We start from the raw sequence: 21,555 nt of genomic DNA, 5'->3' as shown, positions 1-21,555 counted from the left end.
AGAGGGCGGGCCCAGGTCCCTCCCTCTCCACTCCCCTCCTCCAAGGACACTAGGGGAGTGATTAAGAACTGGTTCAGAGGCAAGCAATATCGCCCTGAACCTACCCCAGAGAAGAGAAAGCGCGAGACCCAGAGAACAGTACCGGCAATTTGTCACATTACCAACAAAATTACAATATAAGCCTGTTTTCTTCTCTTACACTCAGTTAAATATTATATTCATTTTACCTTTCTCCTTTTAAATGGGAAGCCAATGTTATTTGGCTGAAATCTAGAATTTGGTTACACACTTCAGACAGGACCAAGTCAAGGTGGACTCATCTCAAGAAAACAGGAACTAATTTTCTGGGGAAATGTTCTGCTTTTATTAAAAAAAACCAACCTTGTCTGTTGGTTTGTGTTTTGTGAAGTTCACATCTGGCTATATTTGCTGGTACTGTACTATAGAAAAAACGGAGACTACACTGTATGCGATCCCAGAGTGACTGAGGAGGCCATGTTTTGCAAAGCCTTGTAAGCCATGTCCCGGTTTTTGCAGAATTTAAGCCACATGGGGGCTTGGATCCAATTCCATTTTATCCAAAAGAGTGAGATAATCAAGGGTGCATGTGGAAAGTAGGGGTGCAGAGAAAAATTTCTGATATAAAGCCACTGCCATGGTACAGTGACAAAGCCACTTGTAACACATGTTCACAGAAAGTGAGGAGAGAATGAGATGCAACTTTAATGGTTTATTTCTGAGGGGCTGTAGTCATGTCTTTCACTAAATTAACAGCCTGCATCTAGAATGAAACTATGGGGATATGATGTGGTCAATCTAGAGATGAAAAGATGTCGCTGTTACCAGAGATTTGGTCATTGTGTTCGTGTCATCAGCTCTTCTAGTGCCTTATCTCTGTGATTCTCATAAAGCAGAAGAACCTCTTTGATTTCAGCTTGCTGGAAACCCATATCCTTAAATTGCACTAAAAGATGCAGGAATTCAGCTGCCTGGGAGAAAAAAAGAAACAGAAAAGGAAGTTATTGTATCATTATGGATTCAAGGGGAATTTATTGTAAGATTTCAGCAGAAGCAGCAGTATGTGAAAAGATGCAACTGAGCCATATGACCTAGCAGGATTAATTAAATTTAAAGAACAATGCTGAACTCAATGGTACAGAATGTGGATGGTAAAGCCCTGATTCTGAATGCTGCTCCATACAGGTGAATTCCTATGCTTAGGCAGGGCCCCAGGGAAGTCAACGACACTCCATATATGTGCAGGGGCTGCCCATGCAGAACTGGGAACAGAACAGTTTGAAAACCCTGGGCCAAAGTCACCACAGATAAAAGTGGACATCAGTCCACTGACTTAGTGGAGTGACACCCACCGGCACCAGTGGTAAATCTGGTCCCACCTCTCTAAAAGACAGAAAATGTCCTTTTTCTGGACACGCTCCATGGATGGAACAGACAGAGGGGCTAGTTTTTAATGGCAGGTAACAACTATTGTTTCTTTATTTCAATACTGTTTTATCATAAACAGTCACTCACTTCACCAATTCCCAAAGGGTGTCAATCTGGTTCTAAAGTGGCCCCTAGCCAATAATATGGTGAAATACTATTAATCTGGGGGGAAATATTACCATTATTGGATAATATAAGAGAATTTCAGTCTATATTATGAAATACGGTAGTTACATGAAAAAGATGTATCAAATCAGAAAAAAATACTGAGCACAAGCTGGGATTTATTTTTAGTGCTTCTCCTCCCTTCCCCATGCCCTTCATTCTTGCACCACACCTTCACTGGGCTCAGTATTTTCCACAGCCTCTCATCTGCAACTACGTCAGCAGAAGGGAAAGGTGCAATTCTGTGTGTTGTGAAAGTTGGGATTATGCCCAACAGTCCAGACCCAAAGTTCAGTAGTGCTTATCCTCTTCCGTGCCAGCTTTTCACATGGGTAGGGGCACCTTCCAATACCCTTGGCCAAAAGTGACTTCATAAATGCCAACACACACCGTCAAAGTGCCATCTTGGGAAAGGAAGGCACACAGAGGAGAGCCTGCATAGGGGCCTTGGCAACTCATTGTGGAACTAGTAAGTAGGTGGGCCACTGAGGAGGCTGGTGCCCATACGGTATAGAATTCATCAGTGCAGGGGCTATGAGACCAGAGTGCTTCCACTGCAAGGGGCAGGAGCAGTAATGGAGCCATTCACCAATATTCTGCACTCTCTGTGTGAGGCGGAGCTGGATTCCTCAACAGCTCTGAGTAGCCTACAAGGAAAGGGGTTCTGGAGGTCATGCTGGGGGTTTGATTCAGTCCCACCTCTAATACAAGGCCTAAGCAACATTACTCTTTGCTCTGAAGGCACCTAACTGCTTCTGACCTTCTTCTCCGAGTACTGGAACATTTCCATTGCCTCTTCCACCTGCCCCTCTTCGTAGCCCTGTTTCAGCAACCTGTCGCAGGCACTAAGGTAACTGAGAAACTACAACAGAGAGACAGCAAGAAAGAAACTGGGTTAATATAATCTCCGGGAGAAAGGGTGAGCAGCAATCAAAATCTATTGCCTGTATATGAAACCTTTGATTGAAGGAGTCTGCCTGCCCCCACTCCAAAGCCCTGCAATACGGAGGCTCCGTCTTGGAGGTTGTTCTTATGACTGAGGTGTCACCAGAACTCCTCGAGGGGATGAAGGTCTTATTACCCAGAGCCAGATGTACAGGGAGGGACAAATTGTTCCATCATCATGGACCTTTCCTGGTTGAGAGGCTGGACTCAAGTGGAGCTTTCCTGGTTGAGAGGTTGGGCCCCCTGCTTCATAAAATTCTGGCCCCACTGACTTTAGTAGGGCCAAGATTTCAGCCCTGCTATTGAATGAGGCTTATTTATGCAAACATTCCCTCAGTGTGGGCCAGATCTTCAGCTGGTGCAAATCAGGGTAGCTTGAATAAGCTACACTGATTTATATCACCTAAGGATTTGGCCCTTTACTTTTTTTTAAAAGTGCAAAATTTGATGTTTTTCTTAATCAGGCTAAATTCTTAGATTCCCAATGGTGCTAACGCTGGACTGTTCACATTGAATTTGGGATTGGAGAAGAGACTAGGATTGTAAAAAGAAACGCATAGAATATAAGTAATTTGTGCATTGTACAATTATCCCACAAGCTGGCAAAAGCTGTATGTTATAGCCACACTTCAGGGAACTAGACCGTTTGTCTTTCAGTCTCCATTAAGGTCAGCTGTAGTTTTGCACCAGTTTTTAGATACCCAGTAGAAGGAGTATCACAAATTTAAAAAAAAGAGATGGGAAAGAGTCAACATAAACTTGTTCCATTCAGTTCGTTGCCTAATGTTTTGTTCCTATGAGTTTTCAGTGACTCAGGCAGCAGGACTTTCATCACTTCCCTGGAGAAGACAATCATCTACGATCTTCCCATTCTCTGGGTGTGGGAAATATGAACAAAGAGAGGGACACCCCCTTCCCAGAGGAATCCAGAAATCTGAACTCTGCTTGATGTGGGGAAAAAGATTTTAAAGTTTGTTTTTTTAAAGACTGTATCATTAAAGTGCTAGATAGTGCTGAACTCTAACCTGCCATCAGAACAGTGTCACTCGATGTTCAAAACTTCAACCCTCTAGGGCCTTGCTCCAGAATACAGAGCAGAATATGCCCCGCACCCCAAGAGAGGCCTGTTTGCTGTCATTACTGAGAGTAAACAGTTATTTTTGGCTTTCCTCGTTGTTCTTGGAGTGGTGACAGCACAATTCCCAGTGGTATCTTATAAATACCACATAAGCCATTCACTGCCCAAAAACTTATTTGACAAACAATAAATTAAATATTTAATGATAAAAAAGCCAAGGCCAAATTCACCACCTTGGTGTAAGTGGGTGCAACTGCATAGACTTTACTGAAGTTGTGTCTGTTGATGCCAGAGGAGAATTTGATTTATAATCTCCAAAGTAAAAGAAAATGAGTGGCCCTTTGCCAGACTAACAGCATTAAAGCCAGTAGAGGGATTCACTAAAAGATCATAAAACTTGCTAAATGCCCACCAAAAAAAAAGGCTTTCTAAATCTAAGAAAATATTTTGGCTGAATACTCATTTCTCCCGCAGTGTGGTAATGAGGATTAAAAAGCACAACCTACATTGACTAAGTATTATCAAATCAAACATTACAGCCTCTATTTGCTTGCCATTTACATAAATAACTTGCTGTTTTTATTTGTCTCATGTCCTTCCTTCCTAAAAAGCCAGTGCTGTTGACAATATTTCTTTGGCCATTAACATGGACATTGGCTACAATGTTCACTGCAGAAGCAAACAATTCGGAGAATCTGACATTTTGTGTAAGCAGAGGATGGAACTTGTGCAAAACTGGCATAAACAGGATGATTTCAGCATTATAAAAAACCACCAGTAAGACTAAACAAAAACAGGTTTCTAAATATTGTGACTTATTGACCTCGTGGTACAGTATAGACTAATCTTTTGCCTGTGGAGGTGGAGAAAGAATGTAGCTAGCTTGCCCTGGAGGAATGGATTTAGGAACAACAAGTTTTGCATTTGGTTTTCAAGAATATTAATACACCCACAAAACATTAGATAGGCATGTTCTGCAAAACTAAAATTAAATACATACACAGTTTAATGCTTGCTTCTATCATAAGCTGTTCTCTCTGGGTTTTTTCCTGTGTCTTATAATGAGATTGAGGATGGTTATAAGCACCAGGTAGCCTCAGTAGCATCTTATATCACAGAAAACTTCTTCAAGGGATTTTATTCTGGTATTATAATCTTTGGAACATGAAGTTCTTGAGTACACTTGTAGCTCGGTAATTTATCTGTCCCATTCCCCCCCTCAGCTTTGTTATGTTACTTGTCATGCTATGCAGAAAAATATTTGTTTTTTCATATCAAAGAAAAGCAATGCAATGACTCAAACTAAATCCACTCCAGTTAACAAGCCCATGGCTTACACACTCCCTTGAATGTATTCCCAAGATTTCCATTATAAGTTTGTTTGACCTTCACTAAAAAGGCCCATCTCTCCTAAGCCACCAATTTCTGATGATTCCATAGGTGGCTGCTTAAAAGAACGTTGCATTGTACACTGGTTTTAAACTCCCAGTGTCTTGCCAGCCAATTCAGAGAGCAGCCCGTAAGTTCCATCCTCACAGCCAGAGATGAAGTACAGGAATGGTGTAGACTGCAAGATTAGGTCAAATCAAAATGGAGAAAAGTGACGGCTTCAGGATGAAGGACTGAGGAAAACCACTATTCTTCCCTCAGAGCAAGCTTTGGACCAAGGGCGGGGAAATCCACTATTAAAAACATCCCTAAAGTATTCTGTTACCAGAACAATAGGACAGTCAACAAAGTGGAATGACAGCAAATTTAAAACTGACAGAACTTTCTTACACAATGCATAATCAGCCTGCGGAACTCACTACTACAACGTAAAAGTATAGTTGAGGCCAAGAGTTAGAAGAATTTTAAAAAAGAATGGGCATTTATGCAAATAATGAGAACAGTTACATTAGAAACATAAAACATAAGAGCAGCCGTACTTGGTAAGACCAAAGGTCCATCTAGCTCAGTATCCTGTCTTCCAACAGTGGCTAATGCCAGGTGCCCCAGAGGGAATGAACAAGGACTATCAAAAAGTTTTGAAGAACTATTACTTCTGTGTCACCCATAAGCCACCCACTAACTGATAGGGGTTAGGAAGAGACTTCCATTGTGGGCAGGTTATTCCACAATTGCCCATCCACTTTGGAATTCTTCCATATCCCTCAGAACCATCTGGTACTGGTGATTGGTGGAGATAGGATCTGGATTATATGGACCGCTGACCCATTATGGCAATACCTATCCCTGTATGAGCCTTTTAACCATGTTCTTTTGTCAGAATTAGGGTAATGTTGCCTCTTTAAGGCTGATACTTTAAAAATTCTTGCTTTGGGAATACGGGTAGTTTCCGGCAGATTTACTCAACGCCATAAAGAATGCAGTGATTTTTGGCTACCGTGTGATGTTAATATCAATCACCCTGCCTGTAGCTGTCAGCACCACACTGCAACCCAGCGTGACACTAAGAAGTAATGAATAGTCTCGATTTTTCTTTTCAAACATTTTCCCTGAAGGCCTTTAGCCTAATTTGGTCAGACTTACACTGGTAATTTGAGATTGGAAGTCTTCAGGGCTAACCACTGTATTTCCCTGTGTCCCTACACAACCAGAGAAGACAGAGATCATGCTGGTGAAAGAGAGAGACCAGTGTAGGAAGCAGAAGGATACAACCATATATTTAGCTAAGGGCTGCACTGGTAACTTTGTGAGAACCTGAGTGCCGCAGTCAATTTGCGTAAAATTGAGCAGATTGAGCCAACCTCATCTGTAATATGGAGCACTGCCTGCTGGGATGTATAGCTTCTGTGGGCTGTGCCCTCCATATTAAAGATGATGGCAGCCAGGGTCAGGAGCACATTGCATGACTCCATCAACTACATAGGGCATGTAGGCTGCACTTTGCCCACTTCTCTGTGCCTGGCTTGTTTTAAGCCTTTATGAGTAGAATAAATAATATTCACCAATCTGGATTACAGAAACACTTGCATTTAACAGCAGAACTGGTCTGGGAAGGATGATCTAGTGCAGTGGTCCCCAATCTTTTTTATCTGGCGGGCACCGGGCGACAAGCCACCGAGGACCGTTGCCAGTGGAAAAGCATCCGCCGAAAAGCAGCAACGTCAAGAGGCATCGCTGCTAAAATGCCACCAAAAATCAGCAGCATTTCAGCGGTAACGCCTCTTGATAATGCTGCTTTTTGGCGGTGATGCCTCTTGACGTTGCCGCTTTTCAGTGGCATTTCGGCGAATGCTTGTCCACTGGCCAGTATGCGGGTGCAGATAGATGCCCTGGCAGGTGCCATGGCACCCCTGGGCACCGTGGTGGGAACCACTGATCTAGTGGATAGGGTGCTAGCTGGTCACTTGGGAAGACCTAGGTCCAATTGCCTGCTCTGCCACAAAATTCCTGTGCGACATTCAGCAAGTCACATAGTCTCTCTTTAGGCCTCAGTTCCCCAGCTGTAAAATGGGATAACAGTACTCTCCTACCTCATCGGAGTGTTGTGAGGATAAATACATTAAAAATTGGCATATGCTCAGATATTAGTTAGTGTAGAGAAGCATCCAGTAAGATAACTATAAGTGATGCATATGCACTAGTGACAAATTAGAATCTTTTACGACCCAGTATAACACAAAGGCATTATTTGTACATATTCAGTGACTAATCACAATTCTGAAACAAATTCTTTAATTCTGGTGAAAAAGCAAGAAATCTCAGAGGGAATTACACACTCCAATTCTGACTAGATGAGCCACAGCGATCAGGGGCGGCTCTACATATTTTGCCGCCCCAAGCACAGCAGTCAGGCGGCTTTTGGTGACGCGCCTGTGGGAGTTCTGCTGGTCCCGCGCCTTCAGTGTACCTGTCTCCGAATTGCTGCCAAAACCGTGGAACTGGCGGACCTCTTACAGGCATGCCGCTGAAGGCAGCCTGACTGCCGCCCTCATGGCAACTGGCAGGCCACCCCTCGCAGCTTGCTGCCCCAGACACGTGCTTGGTGTGCTGGTGCCTGGAGCCTCCCCTGATGGCAATAAACCATATGATCCAATGACCAAAAAAAAAAAATCTGTTAGCAAAAATGTTTCCATACCATGAACACAAGAAATCTGCCCTTCGAAATAACATTGTGATTTATGTCACTGATGTAGGTTTTTGGTTCTATACAATAAATAGAACACTATAAAACAGTAAAACAGCAACTATTATTGCCTGTGAGAAGGTGGCTGAAGATAAAGCAAGCCAATTTTATTACTTAAAAATTGAAGATCCAAGGCAAAAATCTTGAATTACTTCAGTTCTTATTATGACGCATGATCAACTACTACAGTTTCCCAAAAGCAGAACTGGGCGTCTCTTTTAAGGCTTGGCTAGTTACCAGATGATATTGCACTAAAGCTTCTTACATGATTGTCCTTTATCAAGTATTTTCCATGCCATTTAAGTAAAGCAATACTGGCTCCACTAACCTGACCTAAACTTTGTCTTCCAGTCTTCTGGAGGGCGAGGATTGCTCTGCGTATCGGATAACCCAAGGCTATAACTGGCTCAATCAGGTCACGTTCCTCTTGGCTTAATGCCGAGAGAAGGTCAGCTGTTGAATCTGGATGAGTTCTGTGGGAACTTGGATGTTGCAGAGCTGCAGAAGGGGGTGGAAGGCAGCAATAGGGGCTGAGGGACTGAAAAATAAACACAGAACTTTATGTTCGCTAATTAAGACACATTCATTTACAAGATACTAGCATATAGTACTATGGGGAACTATTAAAAGAATTCTTTTTCTCCTCTTCTGGAGCAACAAGGTAATTGTGGATGCTCAAAAGCAGCATTTGTTATTTAACATAATTTCATTAGACTGGGCAACCAGAGGAAAATTCCAATAAATGGAACAATTCCCTTCTGGTCCTGTGTGTGAGCATATAAATAAATGATTACAGTATATGTTAGCTGTCATGCATGGGAGTTTGTGTGTTACATATCCTGTTCAAATGTATTCTAAAGTTTACTTCAAATGACCTTACTGAGATCAGAATTTATGTTTCCAGGGAAACGCTGAACAGACCGAGATGACAATGTCCGCAGACCGGAAATTTGGGAAAACTTTAAGCTGTGCACTCTAAAAATAAAAACAAACAAAAGAACCCAATCTAGTTATTATGCGGGGACAGCCACAACAATTTGTCCATAAGCTCTCCCTTCAAATGAGACTAGACTTAATTATATCTAGGCATTGGTTCAGATACAGATCAAAGGATGCTGATATGGTAAACTGATCACATCCCAGCTTCTAATTCTCAGGGAATCCTGTTCCTAACTCCAATAAGCTCTTTACTTACCTTTGGTTGACCAAGCAGGAAACGATTATATCAATGAGGATGACAGTCAGGTGGCCAAGTCTTAAAAACAGTGACCATCTAAACACTTGATCTCCTATTTAAGAATGTGTCATGTGTATAAAGATATAAAACCATAAGCAAGAGAAAGAGAGACAAAGCCGCCTGAGATCCTAGAAAATGTCTCATGCTGAGAAGTGCTCATCCTGGTTAGGGGCTTATGGAATCCAGTATGACATATGATAGCTGAAAAGATTGGGATGAGGGTAAGTCATTAAATTTAACAATGATTTAGTTTACAGAGTATGCATAGGCATATAATCACTCCATAATTTCTGTCTCTAGGGTCACGTCTACACTACCTGATTAATTCGAATTTGTTTAAACCGGTTTTATAAAACCGATTTTATAAAATCGATTTAGTGCGTCCACACTAGGATCCTTAATTCGAATTTGTGCGTCCATGGTCAAAGGCTAGCGTCGATTTCAGGAGCGGTGCACTGTGGGTAGCTGTTCCACAGCTATCCCATAGTTCCCACTTCCTGGTTGAGAGCCAGGCCCTGAATGGGCAAAAAAACATGTCCTCCGGGTTGGTGCTGGGTTACAAGGCCTACACCAACCTCCCTTTGTGTGTGAAGCACGCAGCCAACCATTCCGCGCCTTTTTTCCGGTGAAGAGAGCAACGCCATAGGCACAGCAACAGCATGGACCCTACTGATACCATGACTGCTGGAGATCAGTAACCGCAACTTGTACAAGTTGTAAACACCCCTCGCGCATGATGCGAGTCGCTGAGTCTATGCTGACATGAACGTTGGCAAGATGGAGGAGAGGAGGCAGGATGAGAGGGCACTACGACAGCGCACCACGACGAAGGCGATGATGACATGGAGACTGAATTTCCCTAACCGGTGGGACTTTAGGGCTTCTGGAATGAATCAGCAATTTTGGCAGGCTACTGCTGGTAATGGGGGCAACTTCTAGGCCCGCGAGCTGAACTGCGATTTGGGCAGCAGGTATATACAGCACAGACTGGTGGGATTACCGCATAGTTTTTTGCAGGTGTGGGGAAGAGTTCCCTAGTGCTGCAAAACTTCGCATGGGTTAAGAGCACGTTCCCTTTGAACTTCGTGACTTGCTTTTCCCCGGGCCCTGAAACCGCCGACCATAGCTAAGATGAGAGCAGCCCTGCAAGTGAGAAGCCGAGTGGCAAAGCCCTCTGGAAGCTTGCAACTCCAACAGGTCGAGCCGTAGGTCGGTTGGATGTTAATCATTTGGAGTGGCGGAAATCTCTATGGGGCTGCCTGTGATCAAAGCCCAAAGCAATCGTATAAGGGCGCTGCTAGCGAAAGTCCCTTGTGACTCTGGGAAACGTTCAGTATGTGATAGCGGATGGCTTTGCTTGCAATGGGATTGCCCCTATACTGTGAGGGGCATAGACTAGGAACCCATATCCCTATCTATGGCCGCCAGAGCACCAGGGCAACACAATATCCCAGTACGTAACCGCAAGGGGGAGCGTTTTCCATTTCAGTTGCTGCAAGCACTGGTGGATCCAAGGGACGTTTCATCAATCATCCCACGTGACTGGCGCCAGGAAGGGTTCAGGACGCTCGCGCCGCAGAAACACAACTCTCTTTAAATGGCTGCAGCAAGGAAATTACTCCAGACCAGAAAATAACAGTTGGACGACGTTGAGGATGCCTGTCGTATCCTGGGTGCACCTAGCCTACGCGATCCTTAGTATGCCATGGCCCATAGAAGCATAGCAAGGGCAGGCCTGACAGTGCGTCTCAAGGAGCCTGCTTTCCTACAGGCTGAGCAGTGCAGGAATGGTGGAGAGTGTTGCAATCTTGGGCTGCACCGTCTTAAAGAGTCTGCTTCGATCATAATACTTACTCCCAGCCGTGAGCCAAAACGAATGTCCCTCATTCGCTATTGGCTGCTGCTGTTGTGGCTTCCCAATCTTCGTTGAAGAGTAAGGGGGAGACCCTTTCTGGCTGGGGTGGGAGGCTGAGGCAAATCACCTGTGCCGCTGACCTACCGAGCAGCCAGACCCAGAGGTGCGATTAGAAGACGGCACACCAGGAGGCGGTGCGCATCAGAGAAGCCTTGAAAAGTGTTTCAGTCCACGGGCCAGGGGTATGGGTGGACCTGCAGTGCTTGTTTTCCCCTTGATGACCCTCCACGCTCTACTGACTGATCCCTGTAACAACACCCTCCCCCTTACTGTACAGCTGCTGAGGAAATCAAAGTCAGTAATTTTAAAAATCGATTTATCGCTGTATTAAAAGTCATTTCAGGATTTTAAAAATATGAAATTCTTTCGTTAAAAAGTCATTTCCTAAATCAATTTTCTCCCAACCCTCGCCACCCTTTGGTATGTATTCTTATTAAAAAGTCATAAAAAAGAGCGCACAGAATTATCTGGTAGTCCCTCGTGCATGTGGTTTGGGAGGGAGGATCGAAGAAAGGAAAAGCCTCATTAAGCACATTTCAGCTTAATGTCAGCCCTTTTGGCTTGGCTGTCCATGGGGGTGGAGTGGGCTGGTGCAGAAAACCGTCCCCCCACGCGTTCTAACACGTCTGGGTGGAGGTAGATATGGAACGTGGGGAGCTGTTTGAGGGTGGTTAAACATGGGCGCAGTGGCACTCTGTAACCCCACTGTGTTCCGAACAGCCACCATGTGTCTGAGGATCAGTTTGAATCACGCAGCAGCTCCAGGTTGGCATTCACGCACCCTGGCTGATCTTCCTGCCCTACAACCTGATCTTCCTGCCTACACCTCTGATCTTCCTGCCGCCCCGTCCATCTCGAGGCGTACACACTCTCCTATCTCCCGGTCACATGGCCCATCTTTCCTTATTTGCTATACTCATCTTCCAATCATGCTGATAGTCTCTGTCATTGCGGGTTATCTCCATGATTTCTGAAACATTTTCATCTCGCAGTTCTCTTCTCTGCCGCCTTATCTAGCGAGGCGCGTTCCGGATGGGTACCAAGGAACAGACAAGTTGTGGCAGCCCTGCATGGGGAGAAGAAAACAGGGCGGAGAAGTATGTAAAAAGATACATTTTACAGAACAATAGCTTTGTAGTCTTTCACAGTAGAGTAAGAACTATGCCAACTTACACTAGACCACATGTGATTTCACTACAAGATCGTATTTTGCACCTTTAATAATGAATTGCCTGGTCCTGGTGTCTCAGAGCACACTGAGACGCAAGGTCCCGGTCCGGCATCATAATCAGCTTCCATGCTGCCATGGGTAAGCGCTTTAATGTTAACTTCTCCAGGGTTTTATCCACAGTGACCTATCAATGCCCGGTCCTGTTAAGAGGAACCAGTAAACCAAACCTGCTCTTTCCCTCCTCCCACTACTGCATGGCTGGATCAGGTAAGCTACATTGTGTATGCATCTTCCTCCTCACCCCCCCCCCCCCCAACGCGTGGTTGGGTCTGCTAGCTGGGTAGATTCCTGAGCTGGCAAACACAGAAAAGCCCCAGCGCAAAACACTTCCTCCTCCTCACCCACAGTCAGATAGCGGGCATAGGCATGAGTAAAGTGGCAGCACAGTAGGAAAATTGCCTATGTGCCCCCCTATATAATTTCTCAGTTTCTACCAGCTTACATGAATGCCAATGCACTCTGTGAGAATCAGCGGGAAGATGCAGAAGTATCGTTGTCTTGACTGCGAGCAGTGTCCCAGGGCGCTTACCGCAGCTGTGCTTTGCTGAAGCAATGTATGTCCGAATTAATAGGGGGAAGTCCGTACAATGGGGACCGGATAAGGCCGCCTTGCACCGAAAGCTACTAAAGGCTTTTTGAGTAACCTCCAATAATCGATCATGGAGATTTCTTGGGAGGATTTTTCAACTCCATCCCAGACATGTTAAGGAACTTTCTGTAACTTTCTAGCCTGCGAGAACGACACCCCTGATTGACAACCCTGCTTGCAAATTAATCATTAAAAAACGGCGATGCTTTACACACTGTTTTAATGTGGAGGACTCACGCAGAGGCCGTTCCATGGCTTCACTGTCCTGGGAATAGTAGGCTTTGGGTGCTGAGGGAGGTTAATTCAGTGGGTCACAAAAAGCTTCTGGCTCTGGTGGAGTATTGAGAAAGCTGTGTGATATCAAGCAATCCTCTTCCTCTTCCTCTTACTCCATCTTCAGCCATCCATGAGTCCCACCACGGTTGAATATCGCAAGCCACTGCCATCGGGACCTGAATCAACTGGCAACGGGTGAGGTTACTGGGTTGCACAGCCGCCCCAAAATGGCATGGCAGCTTCAGCTAGAAGCGGCATTTTTCGGACCGCCTCCAGACCTTCTGTTTGCCATCTCGGTTTTCTGGTATGGCCTGCTCAGCTCTTTTCACGTTATTCTGCCACTGTCACGAGTCTCATCCTGTGTCCTTATTTTGCATCATAGACTTTGAAATTCTTTCAAACATTTCTCAGTTGCGTTGACAAACGGAGTTGCGGTGACACTGCTGATCCTCTCCAATAGCGATGAGATTCCTACCTGGGTTCTGTGTGGTCCAGCTGGTGCTCTTTATCCTATCTCTCAGGAGACTGTAATTGTTACCCTGTCTGATGAGCCTGCGTGGTCACCTGTGCTGACAGAGCTCCACGCTGGCCAACAGGAAATTGAATCAAAATCCGCAGGGCTTTTCCTGTTTACCTGGCCAGTGCATCGGAGTTCTGACTGCTGTCACAAGGGCGGTCAGTGGTGCTCATTGGGAATAACCTCCCGGGGCCAGTAACTTCGATTTTTCCATCCATAGTACCATAATTGCCGATTTTAGTAAAAAATCGATTTCAGGGTTACTCCTGTGGTTTTGATGGAGTAGCTAGAAATTGGATTTAAGAGTCCTTTAAAAATGATTTTACAGGGTGGTGTAGTGTGGACAGGTGCACGCCGTTCAAATCGATTTACACGCTGTTTAAATCGATTTACACGGCGTAGTGTAGACCAGGCCTAAATCTCAGGCAAGTACATGTAACTTGACATTGCCTTTCATTTATTTGGTCACTGTACCTGTAGCTTTTAAGTAACAAAAGTCTGACATCTCTCAAGTAGTTATGATCAAATTTGAAAATTTAAGATGACAGGAACTAAAACATTCATTCTGTCATTTTCTGGTACTTACTCTATGGTGACATGATCAGACATTATAATGCAACTACGGAACTAGTTCAGAATTATTTCATAATTATTCCATTTAGACTTTTTAAAGGTGAATTTTGTGCAAGTATAAAGTGCCAGAATTGGCACCTGTGAAAGCTGAAGTCCTTCTACCAACAAAACAAGGACAAAAGAGACAGTTATAGTGCAGTACTTCCACCCTGAGCTGCACCTTAGGGGTGAGAAAGCAGTTTAATCTTCATGTTCCTTCAATCCATGGCATCCCTTCTGAAACTGCCAAAAGAGCCAGCTGGGGAGGCAGCTGTGTGTGGGATACAACTAGAGATAGTTGGGAAATGTATTTTATGTCCTGCAAAAAATGTCAAAAACAAAAATTGTTTATATTTTCAGGTTTTCATTGAAAACCAAAATTTTTTCAGTTGTTGAAAACTGTTTTTTCATTGGCAGTTGTCAATAATCAAAATGGTTGTAGTTCTTTGATGAAAATGGAAACTGTCTCACAAAAACGTCATCTAAAAGGCATTTTTTTCATTGAAAAAAATATTCAGCAAAGAATTTTAGACCAGCTCTAGTGAAAATCTGTCCCCCAACCACTTATGAGACTTTCCTCAATTAATTTTTTCAGCCTCAACTTATAACGAAGGCCAAATGTTTATGATTTCCTCAGCTTCTAAGTTTGGGAAATACTGCTATAGCGCTTACATTGTCTTCTTTTTCTCTCACCCTTTACCCCACTTTACATGGGGCTGTGTGACTACTACAGGCAGCATTGACAAAGGTACACAGCATCAAAAAGCCATATCTTACCGCAATGGTGGGTTTATGGTTTCTTATTGGAGGTATTGATCTAGCAGCAGCAGGTGTCCTGGGACTGCAGCAAGGGGTAGGAGGAGGTGTTGGGGTTAAAGTTCTCATGAAGGATACATCCGAGGCAGGTCCATATCTAAGATTTCTGCTACTTTGAGAGCGCTGGTAAAGAGAAAATGGTCTTGGAGCCAGTTTCCTTTCAACAGACGATCTATTTAAAGGATGCACTAGAGCAGCTAACTTCTTTTTGGCTTCTTCCAACTCATTCTTCATATTATTAAATAAAATCATGGATCTTCTCTGCTTGATCAGATTTGTGGTAACTGGCTCGTAGCAGTAGTTTTTGGAAGGTGGATCTAGCAATACTGGAGAAGTCCTTGGTCTAAACTGGTGAACTCGGGAATGCTGAGGCATGATGCTTTCAACAAATTTATTGTCCAAAATGTTTTCTTCTTCTTTGTTACTTTCTTCACCAGTAGTAGAGGAATACTCATCATCCTCAGAATACTCATTCTTTTCAGAGTACCAGTCCTCACTTTCCATCTCAGATGATGCACCTCTGGGCAGGGGAGGGCCATATTTCAGATCAGCAGCACTTAGACTTACACATCTCTGAACAGAGGCTGTGTGTGTCACACCATCCTTTGCTTTCCCACTAGTTTTCTCCTCGTTTTGTGTATTGATGACATTGTTTTCTTTAGGATCAACCAAAAGCAGCCAGCAAGGTGGAGCGGTTGGCACAACATCAGTAGTAACTTCATACCAGGGAGTTTCTTGCCCAGAAGCAGCCTCAATCCAGTAAAGCACCTTCCTTTCTAATGAGAAATCATGCTGTAAAATAGCAGTAAGCAGAATAATTCAGTTTTTTTTGTTTTTTTTTTTTAAACTCTCATGTGATGTCAATTAAAAGACTTTTACGGGTTCAAACCTTCACTCTTATTCACCGGAGTAACACTTACAATAGAACTAGTTGCAAGAGTAAGGGGTGCAGGACTGGTCAGGATGGGCCACATCCTCTGCTGGTGTAAATCAGCAGAGCTCCAGCTCAGGCAAGGGAGTTACACCAATTTACAGTCTAGCCCAGTATCTGTAATCCTGAACATAGAACTGTATCTGCCTCTCAGAAATAATTACATCCAACTCAAGTATATTCACACTAGAACTTCAAGGGCTTTTTTTAATCTTTGAATAATGCTTAGAAACCAACTAGCTTCCAGAGTTGAGCTCACAATCAAAGCCTTATGCCTTGTTTTCAGTATTTATCACCTACGGTCCTGGGGAAGGGAAACACAGAACTGTGGACTGAGGGTGTTGGCATGGAAGTAGAAGAGGTACTATTTTAATATATTTTGTTTTAAAATGCAAATATATTTGTGATGCAAGTCTAAAGATCTGACTGAGCAAATAAGTCTTATATCATGCCCTGGAGCTTGCCGGACTAGAACTCTTTTGGGCTGTCAGACAAAAATACCCTGCAGTCAGGCCACGAGTTCTGTTTTTACTACTTACATACAATCCGGGCTAGTACTTGCTAGTGTTATGACTGAATATGGACCTAAACCAAATCCCCAGAGCTAAAACACATCAAACTTTGAGGAAAGATTTTAAATCCAATCTTGCAGCTTCTATCAAGTCCATGTGAAGAATAATATTGTTTTTTCCAAAGCCAAATATGTAGTTCAGAATTTGAGAGAAGGAGGCAACTGGAACGTCTGTGCAAGTGCTAATGTGCAAATCAGGAGACTGCACACCTCTCAGTCTGCAATTACCTGTTTCACACATGTTGCATAATGCACAGATGTGGCACTCTCCTTCAAAAAACTATTCTTAGTATATTTGAGATATTTAAAATAGGGAGCAAAGCTGAGCAACAATGAACTAGCATAAAAGTGGGATGTGGTTTGTAAAACTTTGCAGCTCCTCCAAGCAAGAGTATAACAGTGTCAATCTCTGCTAGAAAGAGTTCTGCAGGCTTCCCAAGAATAAAGTGCAATGACTCCACCTATTGGTGAGAACTTGTGGAACATCTTTGAAACCAAAGCAGTTCTTTTTACAGAGGACTCCCAACTAAAATCCTATCCATCCTATGGTTGAAACTGTGCCAGCAACAACTGTAACCTAGGAAATCTGCACTAGTTAATTCTGGAAAAACAACAACTGCAATGATAGTGATAAAAAAGTACGACAGTCAGCCAGTGGGGGAAATCCACAGCAGTTTCCTATGACTGACAAAACTGTTTAGCAACCAATGTGTCCATTTAAACACAACGTTCAACTCTCATGTTAACAGGGCCTAGTCTGTCAGAATACACCACACTGCAGCATATGTCCTAGCCAGCGTAGGTAGTTTTGGTTGGCCAAAATTCCCTTTCCGGTCCTGTGGCAGGATCTGGGCTTTGCCCTACCAATCTTCGGTTTTGCATGAGACTGCAAAAAGAGGTGTCAGTTTGGTCCAGGATATAAATATTTCAAGGATTTTTTTTTTCCTTTTTAGTGGGAAAAAATACTAAGCTACTCTTAATATCATCGATATTAATATTGAGATCAAAATTAACAAAGGCTCTTAGAACAGGGACTAACCTACCATTGTGCACATTAGGATCTCAGTGCAGTCAGGAATATCAAAGTCGGCTAAACTGATTAAGTTGGTGCCTTCAGCAGAGTCATCTTCAAAGCTCTTGGACATTTTAAAAGGTACGTCATCCAGACAGCTCATATTGTCTCTTGATATTTTGCAATCTAACAGAAAATAAGTAAATAAGAAGTCTTAGTAAATTTAATGTGAAACAGTAAGGCAATAGCATTTCACATGCCTGATCCTTAAAAAGACATGAAAGGTGAGGCAAAGTAGATATAGGTTAATGAACGCAAATAAAAATAATTTAGCTTTTGAACACAGTTTAGAGAGAAGTGAAAAGCACTACATGCTGCTGATTCTGGTAAAGTAGAAGAGCAGTGTATGCTATGAACAACACTGACAATCTTACGAACTGTATTTGGCGTCAGATACTAGAAATATTTACATAAAGGGCTAAACTTTATTATTAGATGAAGGAATTTGTGATGAACACAGAATAGGGGCTCTGTGGTTAGCCCAAATCGCCAGGGTTCACATTTTGGATGACAGAAACAGTTGCAGAACCCAAATGTGATTCTTATTGAACATGTGAACACAATTACTTCACTTCACTCACAGAGGCCAGACTGTTGATCTTACGCCCTGTAATTCTGCTGCACATGTGGACATGCCTGTCCTATGACCCACATATGGTCTGTGTTCAACGCTACATTAGTGACATACTGTTCTTGTGCAGAATCAGGTCTGTCCACTCACGCACACCTTACGCTCGCTGAGGAACTGACAACTAGGCTTTTGCCATGGACGATTAAAGGACAGGTTTTCTTCCACGTGCCAGTTTGCATTCTGCTTAACAGACTTTGTAGGTTCCATGCAGTGTACATCTATACATATCCACAATGTGCCGGAGCCAGCTACTCTACCTTCCTGGCACATTTCTCACCTCAAGAGAAGTTCTTATGAAGAACTAGCATGCAGTTATTCTTTCATCCTTTTTCCAGAAAAGAACCTGTAACCACAACTCATTTGATCATTTGCATATGTGAACTTTCAGTTTGTTAGTTGAAATGGCTTTCCAAATCTTTGACAGCCAACAGTGCTCTCTTCTATCCCCTGATCAAGTGCTCTGTTTTGGTACCCATGGTAAATGATAACTTGAACAGGTGGCATATAGTCCCAGTGTGGCATGGAGTCACCAAAAGTCACCCCGACTCCAGCTTCATTTGCAGCATGATAAAGATTCATTCATTCTCCACTTCCATCTTCCCCCCGCCCATGGCTTACCCACTTGGGGTTTAAAGAGCAGGTGGAAGGTGACTGCTGAGTTGGCACTGGAGCATCTTAAGAGACACATACAAATCCAGATGAGATTACTGGAAAGAGGAGAGAATGGCTGACATTACTGTTGTGCACTCACATATCTCTTTCTGCAGCTATGCCTCATTGGGAGAAACAGCCCTCCCTACACACACACACTTCAGACGCAAATGTATTTCTACAAGTTATTTAAACAAAAAATGCAGAATAATGAGGGTCAGCCCATACCGTTTATTTCTACGTGATTTAATCTCTCTCTCTGCCATACCAGTCATTTTCCTGAGCCCTTCATTTGGGAGGTTTGGCCCACATTGTTTTGCAGACCCTGCTACTGTGAGGGCTGAGATACAACCACACTTATTGTTAGAGGGATGTTGCTATTATCTAGATAAACTTTAAAAGGAAATCAAATAATCTTTAGTGTGAGCAACTTTGTGTGTGGTCGGAATGGCAGGGAGAGAAGGGCGAAATCTGATGAACGGGAATTAGTGGCATGGAAAGTATTCCTACAATCGTGCCAATAGATTTAGGCTATGAATGACTCCGTTTGGTGAAAAATAAAGATTCTATTGCATAGGCAGATGAAGAATCCCAGTTCCCTAATGTCTTATCTATGATGGGCTGATAGATATTTTCCTTTTGCATAACGTTAACTGGCATGTCTCAACAGCAAGTTTTCAAACAAGACTTGGAATCTAAAGTCTGAACTTGTTAAAAAAAAAATCCCTACACAGTGGTTCCTTATAATCTTTCTGAAAAAATAAAAAGTAGCTGGAATCAGGTCAATTTTCACAAAACTGTTCTGCTCATAATTTTTTCAAACAAGAGGGAGGGTATGTTCATTAGTTAGGATAAATATGTCTAAAAAGAAGCAGACTTTATACAAAAAGGACAGAGCACCACCATACAGAAAACTAAGAACAATGTGGATGTAGCAAGGAAGAGGCACCTAATCAACTCCCAGCCAGACTTCCATTCATTAGGAAATAATTTTAAATACTGCTGTTGCTAGACTAAAGTATCAGCATTCCTATACACAATTCCTAGGTGCAACTGACCTAATTAACACTCAGTTTATATTAACATTACAGAAGGGTTGTTATTTGCATTGTTACTACAAGGATTATATGCATCCAGGGCTGTAGTAGCCAGATGGACAATAACCAGCTTTGCAGTGCTGCACATGTATTTTCACTAATACATTTCACGTGCGACAAGTTGGACTCCTACACAGGCATAGACCATCTGCTTCCATATGTAAGAGAGGTTCAGCATAAGCTCCAGCTTGCGTAAGCGTCACAGAAAAACATAGCCAAACTGTATCTGAAAATAAATGATTGTGAAGCATTGGTCTCAGTTACTTGGACTGTATATACTGAAGAGTCCATATGTACGTAGTTAATATTACCTTGCAGACATTGTGTACTGCAGGAAGAGAAGGGTGTTCTGTTAGAGTTAAATCAGTGGTTCTCAAACAGAGGCTGCCGCTTGTGTAGGGAAAGCCCCTGGCGTGCCGGGCTGGTTAGTTTACCTGCCGGGTCCGCAGATTCAGCCGATCGCGGCTCCCACTGGCTGTGGTTCGCCGCTCCAGGCCAATGGGGGCTGTGGGAAGCAGCGGTCAGCAAATCCCTTGTCCCATGGCCGCTTCCCGCAGTCCCCATTGGCCTGGAGTGGTGAACCACAGCCAGTGGGAGCAGCGATCGGCTGGACCTGTGGATGCGACAGATAAACAAACCGGCCTGGCCCGCAAGGGGCTTTCCCTATGCAAGCGGCAGCCCGAGTTTGAGAACCACTGGTTTAAATAATAAACAGAGCCTTTTTCTCAAAATAGGTGCAACTTCCATTATTGTCAATGGTAGTCAGGTATGTATATGGGGAAAAAAGGGCATTTTGTTACTTTTTCCTAAAGGAAGATTTTTAAAAGTCACTTTTATGGATTAAATGAGGGTTAACGCAATCCCTAAAGCCACAGTGAACATAACAATTGGTGTTCTGACATCTGTCTGAAATATTTGCTATACTGGCTTTGCCAAAACATAGGCTTGTTTACACACAAAAGTTAATCCACTTTAACTAGACTGGTATAGTTAAAGCAGTTCAATGGCCCTAGTATGGACGCAGTCATACCCATATAAAGGTGTTTTATACCAGTATAGCCATTCCCATATAAAGAGAATAAAAAATACTGGTAGAACTGTATCCACAGCAGGAGTTGTACCAGTATAACTATTTTGATTAAAAAAAATTCACTCCCCCAATCAAAATAATTATACTGGTACAAAAATTGCTTGTACATCAGACCTAAGAAGAGATGACTACTAAAGACACACTAGATAATGGTCCATCAGCACTACAAATATTTTCAGAGGTCAATAGCTTGGATTATAATGACAAATGGACCATTATGATATGTTATAAAAATATATAACTGAGGCTTCCACTTTTGAGATCACAGGGAAGCCTGCCTGCCTAAAAAATAAAAGCAGTTACCAGCAAATACTAGTTTACACCAAAACACACTTGTAACAAGGATTCTGAACTCACTCATCCAGTGACATCTTCACATCACTCCTAATCATTGGATCCAGGCTGACAGATTAATACGCATCAAGTCAATTTAAAGAAAAAAAAAAGACAGTGCAGGAGTAGACAGAATGTCTTGCTGCCATACAAAACTGAAATTGTATTGCGACCAGACATGGAATTGGACCCAAAGGAGGCATGGAAATTTATATCAACC

General features: G+C 43.1%; 1 protein-coding gene across 1 annotated transcript in view; it reads right to left on the bottom strand.

Moving 5' to 3' along the window:
* Positions 1 to 759: 759 nt before the first annotated feature.
* UBAP1L (ubiquitin associated protein 1 like) overlaps positions 760 to 21,555 on the bottom strand; it is a 25,962-nt gene continuing 5,166 nt past the window's right edge. The window contains exons 2-6 of the mRNA XM_032765999.2: positions 17,505 to 17,659; positions 14,921 to 15,751; positions 8,095 to 8,304; positions 2,372 to 2,473; positions 760 to 989 (exon numbers count right to left, since the gene is read on the bottom strand). Of these exons, the coding sequence (XP_032621890.1) occupies positions 855 to 989; positions 2,372 to 2,473; positions 8,095 to 8,304; positions 14,921 to 15,751; positions 17,505 to 17,636 (1,410 nt within the window). The 5' untranslated portion in view covers positions 17,637 to 17,659 and the 3' untranslated portion in view covers positions 760 to 854. The remainder of the gene's footprint in view (positions 990 to 2,371; positions 2,474 to 8,094; positions 8,305 to 14,920; positions 15,752 to 17,504; positions 17,660 to 21,555) is intronic.

This window comes from Chelonoidis abingdonii, chromosome 9 (genome assembly GCF_003597395.2).
Source record: "Chelonoidis abingdonii isolate Lonesome George chromosome 9, CheloAbing_2.0, whole genome shotgun sequence".
NCBI classification, from domain to species: domain Eukaryota; kingdom Metazoa; phylum Chordata; order Testudines; family Testudinidae; genus Chelonoidis; species Chelonoidis abingdonii.
This window is presented reverse-complemented; position numbering and strand designations above follow the sequence as displayed.